Source organism: Nicotiana tomentosiformis, chromosome 1, assembly GCF_000390325.3.
Source record: "Nicotiana tomentosiformis chromosome 1, ASM39032v3, whole genome shotgun sequence".
Lineage (NCBI taxonomy): Eukaryota > Viridiplantae > Streptophyta > Magnoliopsida > Solanales > Solanaceae > Nicotiana > Nicotiana tomentosiformis.
This window is the reverse complement of record NC_090812.1, coordinates 50,852,406-50,863,268: the sequence shown is the minus strand read 5'-3', so window position 1 is coordinate 50,863,268 and position 10,863 is coordinate 50,852,406. Positions and strand designations below refer to the sequence as shown.

At 36.4% G+C, this 10,863-nt stretch overlaps 1 protein-coding gene across 6 annotated transcripts; it reads right to left on the bottom strand.

Moving 5' to 3' along the window:
* Positions 1-4,854: 4,854 nt before the first annotated feature.
* Positions 4,855-10,554, bottom strand: LOC138896912 (uncharacterized). 6 transcript variants are annotated; one of them, XR_011410495.1, is made up of 7 exons: positions 10,398-10,554; positions 8,439-8,754; positions 7,576-8,352; positions 7,065-7,271; positions 6,888-6,984; positions 6,316-6,807; positions 4,855-5,110 (listed from the first exon to the last, which is right to left on the bottom strand). XR_011410495.1 is itself a non-coding variant. In XM_070182540.1 (5 exons), exons 1-5 carry the CDS (start codon positions 8,205-8,207, stop codon positions 6,414-6,416), a joined length of 693 nt encoding a protein of 230 aa, XP_070038641.1. In that variant the 5' UTR covers positions 8,208-8,265; the 3' UTR covers positions 6,316-6,413. The 6 variants fall into 6 exon arrangements, 3 of the variants coding, with proteins under 3 accessions (XP_070038641.1, XP_070038642.1, XP_070038645.1); XR_011410494.1 differs by having other exon boundaries at positions 6,316-6,632; positions 6,713-6,984; positions 10,398-10,553; XR_011410492.1 differs by having other exon boundaries at positions 6,316-6,984.
* Between the last annotated feature and the right edge of the window lie 309 nt (positions 10,555-10,863).

The following is a 10,863-nucleotide window of genomic DNA, read 5'->3' as shown; positions in this document are numbered from 1 at the left end:
ACATTTTACTTGCCATTCAAGCCAACGTTAGAGAATCATTAAACTAATTCCTTATTTCCATTCAGTAAATAACAATAATTAACAAAGATAAAATATAATAAGCACGGAATATCATAAAACTGTATTAATTACTACCACCCGGATCTGGAGTCACAATTCACGAGCATTCTAGACTTTGCTACAAGTAATAGTCAGAAAAGAAATACAACTGTCTGAATGAAAGAAACAGTAGAACAGAAAAGATAGATGGGGACTTCAAGGTCTGTGAACGCCGACAGATCTACCTTGAGTCTCCGGACAGCGGACCAATAGCAAAATCTCGATCAATCCGAGCCGGTATTAAAATCTGCACAGAAAGTGCTGAGTGCAGTATCAGTACAACCGACCCCATGTACTGGTAAGTGTCGAGCCTAACCTCGACAAAGTAGTGACGAGGCTAAGGCAAGTCACCTAAAAATCAACCAGTACAATTTAACAGTGTATATGCAAATAACAGAAATGAAGAACTAAACAGGAAATGTCGGGAGGGGAACATACTGAGGGAAATACCAGATAAAGAACTACAACAGAATGATCACCGGAGCAGTCAATATACCATGAATCAGCAGGAATAGTGAATATAGTAAGGAAAAATGCACGACATCACCCTTCATACTTTTACTCTCAATCTCACCATAAAATTAATAGAAACAACACGGCATCACCCTTCGTGCCTTAACTCTCATATCATGGCACGGCATCACTCTTCGTGCATTAACACTCACAATATGGCACGGCATCACCCTTCGTGCATTAACACTCACAATATGTCACAGCATCACCCTTCGTGCATTAACACTCACAATATTGCACGACATCACCCTTCGTGCATTAACACTCATAATATGGCACGGCATCACCCTTCGTGCATTAACACTCTCCCTTACCATAATGCAATGCATAAATAACAACAGGGAGATAGAATAACAAGCACAAACCTTACTTCAATATTTGGTTCCATAATATCAATCTCAACTTTGAAATAAAAACTGAACTATCACCAGAAAATTCGTAAACATGATAAGAACGATAAATTGAACAACAGTAGTATAACACGTAGCAATTTGGCATAGGAATGAGACAATATAAGAAAAATAGAGAAACATGGAAAATAGGTAAATTGGCGGCGCATAAGTACTTGTCACCTCACATATACGCCGCTCACATGAATTTCACTTTGCAAGTAATCTAAGGTTCCTAATTCCCTCAAGTGAGGGTTAGACACAACACTTATCTCGCTCCGAAGGCCATTTAATTCTCAATCACAGCTTTTCCTTTGGAATTCACCTCCGAACCACTCGTATCTATTCAAAAATAACTCAATAATATCAAATATTGCTAAATGAATGAATTATATTGCGTAAATTAAATTTTCTAAATTTTCCTCTAAAAAGTCAAAAAATCGACCCCGAGCCCGCTTGGTCAAAACCCGAGGTTAGGACCAAAATTCTTTTACCCATTCACTCCCGAGCCCGAATATGTCATTAGTTTTGGAATCCGACCTCAATTTGGTGTCTAAATCCTCACATTTTTGAAATCCCTAGTTTCTACCCTAACCCCTAATTCTACCATGAAACTCTAGATTTTTTAGGTTGATAATTCAAGAAATGTAATGGGTAATTAAAAGGAAATGGTTTAGAATCACTTACCAACACTTTGGGGAAGAAAATAACTCTTGAAAATCGCCTCTACCCGTTTGGGTCTTGAAACATGTTGAAGAAATGGCTTAAACCCGCGTTTGGAGTCTATTTTAAGTCACTGGACAGGCCTTCATCTCGTTCGCGAGAGGCCTGTCGCAATCGCGATGCACTGCGGCCTAAGGCCTTCGTGTTCGCGAGTCTTTCTACGCGTTCATATAAGGCAACTCCCCCCAAGCCTTCGCGTTCACGACCCAGTGGACGCGTTCGCGTAGAAGAACATGATCCCCCTCCCCCAGGTCCCTTAAACTATCGCGTTTGCGTGAGACAGATCGCGTTCGCTAAGGGTACCACCCGCAATGCTTCGCATTCGCAACCAGTCCTTCGCGTTCATGAAGAAGAAATTTCCCCTGCCCCCATTTTACTTTTCGCGTTCACGACACTACCTACGCGAACACGAAGAAGGGCACTCCAGAATAGCTGCTGCAGAAAAAATCTCAGATTTTCTAAGTGCAAATCACACCGTAGCCTATCCGAAACTCACCCGAGCCCTCGGGGCTCCAAACCAAACATGCACATAAGTCTAAAAACATTATACGGACCTGCTCGCGCGATCAAATTGCCAAAATAACACCTAGAACTCCGAATTTAGCACCAAATTGCATGAAATTCTCAAGAACACTTTAAAATTACTATTTTCTCAACTAGACGTCTGAATCACGTCAAATCAACTCCATTTCTCACCAAATTTCTCAGACAGGTCTTAAATATCACAATGAACTTGTACCGGGCTCCGGAACCAAAATACGGACCCGGTACTAACAATTTCAAACATCAATCAATTCTTAAAAATAATTAATTTTCAGACTTTTAATTTTCATTAAAAATTCATAACTCAAGCTAGGGACCTCTGAATTCAATTCCGGGCATACGCCCAGGTCCCATAATTCGATATGGACCTATCGGGATTGTCAACGCACGAATCCGGGCCCGTTTATCAAAAATATTGGCCGAAGTCAACTAAAATCAACTTTTAAGGTAAAAATTCTTATTTTCATTAGTTTTCAACATAAAAAATTTTTGAAAAACTGTCCGGGTTGCGCACGCAAATCGAGGAGGGTAAAGATGCGATTTTTAAGGCTTAAAAGCGCAGATTCGAGTTTTAAAACATAAGATGACCTTTTGGGTCATCACATTCTCCACCTTTAAAACAACCGTTCATCCTCGAACGGATATAGAAAAGTACCTGGGCTGGTGAAAAGGTGGGAATATCTACTCCGCATATCGGACTCGGACTCCCAAGTAGCTGCCTCAATAGGCTGACCTCTCCACTACACTCGAACTGAAGGGTAACTCTTTGATCTTAACTTGCGAACTTGCCGATCTAGAATTGTCACCGGCTCCTCCTCGTAAGTCAAATCCTTGTCCAACTGGACAGAGCTGAAATCTAACACGTGGGACGGGTCACCATGATATTTCTGGAGCATAGACACATGGAATACCGGATGAACTGAGGATAACCCTGGAGGCAACGCAAGTCTATAAGCTACCTCCTCCACTCTCTCGAGGATCTCAAATGGCCCGATATACCTAGGGCTCAACTTGCCCTTCTTCCCAAATCTCATAACACCCTTCATGGGCGATACCCGAAGCAATATTCTTTCTCCAACCATGAATGCAATATCACGAAATTTACAGTCGTCATAACTCTTTTGCCTAGACTGAGTTGTGTGAAGTCGATCCTGAATAATCTTGACCTTATCCAAGGCATCTTGTACCAAATCGGTACCCAATAACCGAGCCTCTCCCGGTTCGAACCAGCCAACTGGCGAATGGCATCGCCTTCCATATAAGGCCTCATATGGAGCCATCTGAATGCTCGACTGGTAGCTGTTATTGTAGGCAAACTCCGCTAATGGCAAGAACTGATCCCAAGAACCTCCAAAGTCAATAACACAGGCGCAGAGCATATACTCCAAGATCTGAATAGTACGCTCAAACTGCCCGTCCGGCTGAGGATGGAATGTTGTGCTCAACTCAACTCACGTTGTACTGCCCTTCAAAAGTGCGAGGTAAACTGTGTACCTCGATCTGAAATAATAGATACGGGTACCCCGTAAAGGCGGATAATCTCACGAATGAAACTTTTAGCTAACCTTTCTGAAGAATAGGTAGCTGCTACTGGAATAAAATGTGCTGACTTGGTCAACCTGTCCACAATGACCCCAAACTGCATCAAATTTTTTCTGAGTCCGTGGGAGTCCAACAACAAAATCCATAGTGATATGCTCCCATTTCCATTCAGGAATTTCTAACTTCTGAAGCAACCTACCAGGTCTCTGATGCTCGTACTTAACTTACTGACAATTCAGATACTGAACTACATATGCAACTATATCCTTTTTTATTCTCCTCCACCAATAATGTTGCCGCAAATCTTGATACATTTTGGCGATACCTGGATAAATAGAATACCTGGAACTGTGTGCCTCTTCAAGAATTAATTCACGAAGCCCATCCACATTAGGTACATAAATACGATCCTGCATTCGCAGAACTCCATCTTCCCCCACAGCAACCTGTTTGGCATCACCGTGTCGCACTGTGTCCTTAAGGACAAGTAAACGAGGATCATCATACTGCCTCTCTCTGATGCGCTCATATAAAGAAGGCCGAGTCACTGTGCAAGCTAGCAGTACAAGAAAAGTGATCTTTAGCGAGGGAAAATCCAGTCGTTAAAAGCCCAAATATGGTCGATATAGGTCATTAACGACTGGGCAAAAACTAGTCGTCAGCGGTCACGAAAAGCGTCGTCGTTAAAAGTTAACGACCATATTGGAGGTCGGTCATTAAAGATTCTTTAGCGACGACATAAGTTATGGTCGTTATACCTACTTTTTGTGACCGAATTTTTCCCTCGTTGATTTGTCATCCATTCATTAAAGCTCTTTAAAAGCAACCATAAATTTGATTACTATAATTACTTTTACCGACATTAATTTTATGTTACTTTTAACAATAGTATTTTTAATGACCAAATTTATTTTTGCTAATACCTATTTAATAATTCAGTCGTTGCTACTATGCAAGTTTTATAAATGCAAATAGATAATATCATAATTTTCCCGGTGTTTGCACAATAATATTCATTATTCCATATACTTTCACACACGCATCAGAAAAAATAATAAGTAATCAATATGTATTCAAATAAAATGAATATGTTAATTAGAAAGAACTAAAAAAACAACACAATACCTATCTAAACTGAATGACTTTGTCACTATCAACTCCTAAAAGAGAGAAGATGAAATAGTAACATATGTAAAAATGATAACATCCCTAGACAACCGCTAAGAAAGCTATACAATCTATTATGCATCAACTTGCTTTGCACTTTCTTCAATGACGTCTTCATACTTCAAATTTTTTATCTGCTAAAAGAACAAGTTCATGTCAGTTTAGTAAAAACTTCTCTAGCAATGTTATTTGAAAAATAAATGAACAAATTTAATCAGTATGTTGATTAAACAATTGAAGTAAATAAATCAAGCTTGGCCATTATAAATATAAATGATAAGAGATTTCCTGAAATTCAAATAACCGTGACTGGGAAAGTCCCAAAAATTTAAACTACAGTCAAGCACCATCTCCAGTAATGGTGTGCCTTTGTTGACACTTTTTTCTTTTTTCCCTAATACCAAAGAGGGGGAGGGGGCAGACAACAACAATGAAAAGACAAATTCCTAAAAAAAGAATCTTAAAAAGCAAACAAAACATATCAGTACACATAATTACATTGAGAAAAAAATACCAAACAAACTAATTTATAAAATTTCTGTCATCTTTTTCCTACTACTGTTCTGTCTATTTGTATCTTGAATGAGACTATCTAACACTTGTCAATATCAATAAAGAGTAGAAAAGGAAAATGAAAAATGGCGCAACTACATATGGTAGAGACACTGCCATTTATTTTTGTACCTAGAAGTAGTTGCTACTAATTTTTTATATAGTACTAACAAAACAATATGCTAAAGCATACAAGAAAGTTACACTTCTAAAGAACAAAATAGAGATTTTTGCAAAAATTCAGAAGCAGAGGTATCTGACTAGTTGACTGCTATCCATTAATATTCCAGTGAATTAGAATTCTCTGGATACTTGAAATAAGCTCATTGTCTATGCAAAAATATTTACAGAATTTTTTTAGCACATTGTTGAGTGTAGAAAAGTATCAAAATTAGATAAAATAACATATAATCTTGTTGATTTAACCCAAAAGAAAAGGAAAAAGTTCAGCAAAGGACAAATAAGTTCTATAAGTGATCAAGAAAAATGGATTAAGAAATATAGAAGGCTTTCATAGTGAAGTAGGATGGTGATCACTCAGTTCATGAAGAGCAGTTATTTATTTATTTCATCCTTCAACAAAAACGAGCGAGGCACATGAGTTGTTGACATGAAAAATAGAAGAAAGTTTTGTTTATTCATTTGATTAAGAAATACTCATCATATCATAAGTGGAATTATAATTTGTATAAAGAAAGATATGGCAGTAGAAAGTGGCAGGGTGACTAGCTAAATAAATGAATATGACATGTGATAATTGTAAAAGGTTGGTAAAAAGTTTACTAACCTGTCTGTCAGATGCCTGTATCTGATTCACTTGAACATGGTGTTGATAAAGGCTGACCAGAAAATTTGCTTGCAAGTCGTGCAACTGTACTCTCTAAGTTATCTAGGCGTTTTTTTAAGTGATAGGTTTTCTTTACGAGTTGCATTCAACTCATCCAATAGTTCAACCTTAGAGGAGTTACCATCTTTCAACTCCTTAGCGGTTATTCCACCTCCAAATCCAAACACATGGATCTTGCATTGAGGTCCAAAGCACCTTTCTACAACCTCAATGTTTATAAGAGACGGCTCAGATCGTACCAGTTCTTGAATTTCAGCCTAAAAAATTATAAGCTTTGAAATAATGCAATGCTTTTAGTCAAAGGAAGGGGTAAAATAAAATTTATCAATAAACATACATATTTTTCATTGGTTTCAGGTTCGACAAGTTTATCGTTCTTCTTATGAGTCTCAAAGAAAATAGTTGCCATATCTGGTGGATTACCATCTTTGCCTCCCTTCGCATTTAAATAAACAAGTCAAACAAATCATTTAAACAAAGATGGGGTTTCTTAACACAATAGCACGATTTACATAGCAGTTCATAAATAATCTCTCTGATAGGCTTGTTGCCCGTACGATAAGGCATAATCAACTTAGACCTATTCATTGAGTTTCTTGTACTTCTTTCCTATAATAACAACAGAACATAGAAGGTGTGGTCTGCCGCTTAAAAAAATTAAGATGCTATAAATTGTTATGAAGTCATACCTTAAACTTTTCAGATAAGAAGTGCTCCTTGACCAACCATTCCCAATCACTCTTATCGACCCCCTCTGGCACATCCTTTAAAACGTCGTGCAATGGCTTAGATTTCACAATAATGTGCAATGATCCTCTCCAATTATTCCATAACCTTCTCATATGTTTCAAGACATGATCTCTTTGACCATTTATGTCAGCACTATCAAATTTGTCCTATAATATTTTAAGAATATCATCAAACATAAAACTCAATGAGTTTTAACCAAACAAAAAAGAAAAATTTAACCAATAATATTAAATAAAACATTGAGCGTTACTAGTGACAAATTAATTGTTAGAACCAAAACACTTTAAGATGAAATCCTTCGACTTTTAAATAATAATTATTTTCTTTTGAATGTTATATGAAAGAATTAAACTATAATACTAGTATTCTGGTTGTAGCCATACATGCCAGAAACGACGCCAACAACTTCAAATTACTGTATCCAAAGATTAAAGAAGAAACAAAATACACCTTATGCCTGAATGGAGATAAAACCTCCCAAACATTTACTTTAGTTTTTTACGCTGCAAAAGAGCTTCCTTTGCCTATCTTGATTTCATTCTTCCTTATTTCTTTTAACACAAAATCTTAGTGACCTAACTTCAACCAAAGCAGAAATCTTCAAATGGCATATAAACTGAAATGTTATGTCGCAAAGCGGCAATAAACCTTAAGGAGGCCCTGCCTCCATTACTGGCGATCTCATATTGTAGATGTACCGATCAAACTTTTATTACTATTATTAAAATTAACAGCAATCAAAAAAATTAAAACTAAAAAGTCAAATTCTTTTCTAGCAGCAAGCATGAAGAGGCGAACATCAAACCTTTATTCTGGAAGTATCTGTATGCTGCAAAATTAGCGCCTCTAAAATATATTTTCTTTTTATTACGCTTAAACTAAAACTCAATGATTTAACATGATTATTATGTAAGATTATAAGGTTCAAAATTAATTTTCTTTTCATTTGTGAAAGAAGAAAAGAAAAAGGCAAAAGAACAAATTAAAGTAATACTTTAAATTCTTACAGTAACAACTTCCCAAATGTGGTCCAGCTTATATTCTTCGATATCCGCCCACGAGTGTACGCGCAATGGACACATATTATGATCACGAACTAATATACCTAAGTGTCTCACAAATGTGGTTGAATGCTTCCCAACAGCTCGATTGTGGTAGAAAGTGACGCTCAACTTTTCTCCAACTTTGAGTCCTAGAACATTTTTACCTTTTCAGATTCACACGAACCTGCTAATTTCCAATTTGAGTTAATCATAAAAAAGGGCCAATCCAATAACAGCAAACAAATATTACAAACTGAGACAGAAAAATACTTATTTTGCTTCTTTGAGTGTCTTGCATCACTTCAACTTCTTGAGGGAGGAAAACATCATCTTCTAGTGGATCAAAACCAGGAGGTGCAAGATTCATATTCTGAGCTAGCTCATTCAGATAAGAAGCTGCTGCATTAAGATTTTTACTATTTCCAATCGGGAGTCTCTGTTCAGCATTTACCCTTACCGAACCCAAAGATCTAAAGCTTTGCCCTCGTCCCCTTGCTAAGGCACTTGGCGCAACGTATGAATGCTTAACAGTCTTTCAAGTTGATTGTATTTCAAACTTCCGAGATTTTGATAGATTCATGTCAACCTAATACAACAAAAGAAAGAAAAGTATTATTAAGCTACCCGAAAAAGAAAAATATTTCAGCAAGCTGCCAATAAGAAAAAGGATGCCAACTAGCAAGTATTATTAGGGTACTGTGTGTTATTCCTTATTTCTTCTAATTCAAAAACTTTTAGTATTGACAATAAGTGCAGAAATAGCAAAAAATGCAGACCAATCTTTTTTAAATGCACCACAGCAGTATCTCAAATATCCAAGTACACTAGCACAACCCAAAGCATTATACTAAATAAAGCAAAAAGAATGTTTCTTTACAGCAAAGACAAAACTAAATATTTTCAAGCTTTCAAATTGATCGATCATAAATAACTAGATAATGAGAATGGAAAATGGCAGAACTAGTGCCTAACAGCCAAAACTAAAGAGCATCTAAGTGAAATCACCATTTGCTTTATAATATAGAAAACAAAGGTGATCATGGTAAGCTCTACGTACTTGTTCGATTCTTTTACAATATAATAAAGAAGAACTAGAAAGTCAAAAAGGAGATAGCTAAAAACAAGAAAATCCAGAAAACGAACTACTTCAATTAATTCATACAATGTGGGAATGTCTTCAGATGAAGTAAGTCCATCAAGAGGCGAGGAAACAAGGGATTTGGCCATGATTTGATTGCTTTGGTAAGGTGGAGCTAATATAAATGATCTTATTGCAGGCATGTTCACCTTCTAAAATTCTTCATAAGGATCAGTGAAAGCAGTGATCTCTACAGTAGCATGAATTGATAATAGCGAAAACATACATTAAGAAACAACCATAATCAGTTCAACTTCATTATAAGTAAGTGAAAGTAGCAGTTGAGTGATTTTAGGATACAAGCTAACATGTCAGGCAAACACATGTGAAGTCTAGTGGGTAGAAAAAGAGAATCGCGTATTTCTTCCTAATGTACTCAGAAAGTTTAATTAAGGATAAAGTTAGCGAATTCTTATTTCACACGAAAATTTTACAATACAATCACGACTAGATAGTGAGAAACCTTTTGTTCCAATAATAATATGCAATCAAACCCAATTCCACAAAATTATCTGCTCTACAAGACGAATACACATAATTGACCTATAACGAGGCAATATTCAATGAAAATAAAAAACCAACTTCTGCGAATTCATCAGCAATGTCATAAAACCTACATGTAATTATTAGTTTGGAGCATATGTAATTATAAGATGCAACCCAGTATTTGAAAAACATAGAGATAGAGAGAGACGATAACATAAAAAAATGCCCAATTTCAAACCATAAAAATAATTAATTCTTATAAAGAACCCTTCAATAACTCCGTAGAGATGCTTTAGAATCAGCTCTAATGAATTTATGGAACAAGGATTAAAGAAATTTCCAATGATTTCCAGTAAATCCTCTCATGAATAAGGCTCTAACAGGCTGATTTAGACATTCCTTCAACAACTAAAATGCAAATTTGGCAGCACACTATACTTGGTATAAATGCAAACATAATTTTAAGAGATTCTTTCAACAACTTCAATCCAAAGTTGGACAGCATGTTATACTCCGTATGAAAAAATAAGATAATTTTCAGTCATTCCTTTAACAACTTATAGGCAAATTTGGACAAAATAATTGACTGCAAGTTTAGAGCTTACCTTGACGAGAAGGAGATTGAAACCCTAGGTTGCAGAGAAGAACCAAAATTATGATTCTTTAAAGAGTTCAATTTCTGAGATACTAGGTCTCTGCTCTTTAAGTAACAATATAAAGATATACCCTTTTTTGGGGGGTGGGGGTGGGGGTGGGAGAAGAGAGTTGAGGGGGTGCGTGGGTTGAATGTGGGTTGCAAAAAAAGAGGGAAAAAATTAGCGCCCAATATTTCATATTTAACGTCCGGATTTTATAATTTTTAAAGACCAAAAATTATCCTTTCGTTAATATTGCACTAGAAATTGATTTTGACGACCGGAAAAAATATTGGTCGTCATAAATACACTTATAATGACCGGATTCAATTCCCTTCGTTAGAATTTGGTCGCTAAAAGTCAATATTCTTGTAGTGTAGATCTCGAATGGGTTCTGAAACATCTAACCTCACGAATTTATTAGCCAAAGTCTGAA

What these genes read in the sequence shown, in the direction of transcription:
- LOC138896912 (XM_070182540.1), bottom strand. Translation starts at nt 8,207, where the DNA reads ATGTGTCCATTGCGCGTACACTCGTGGGCGGATATCGAAGAATATAAG. An exon ending in ACATTTGGGAAGTTGTTACT is followed by an intron (nt 7,272 to 8,132) that starts GTAAGAATTTAA and finishes AAAATATTATAG; the next exon opens with GACAAATTTGATAGTGCTGA. An exon ending in TCTTATCTGAAAAGTTTAAG is followed by an intron (nt 6,985 to 7,064) that starts GTATGACTTCAT and finishes TTGTTATTATAG; the next exon opens with GAAAGAAGTACAAGAAACTC.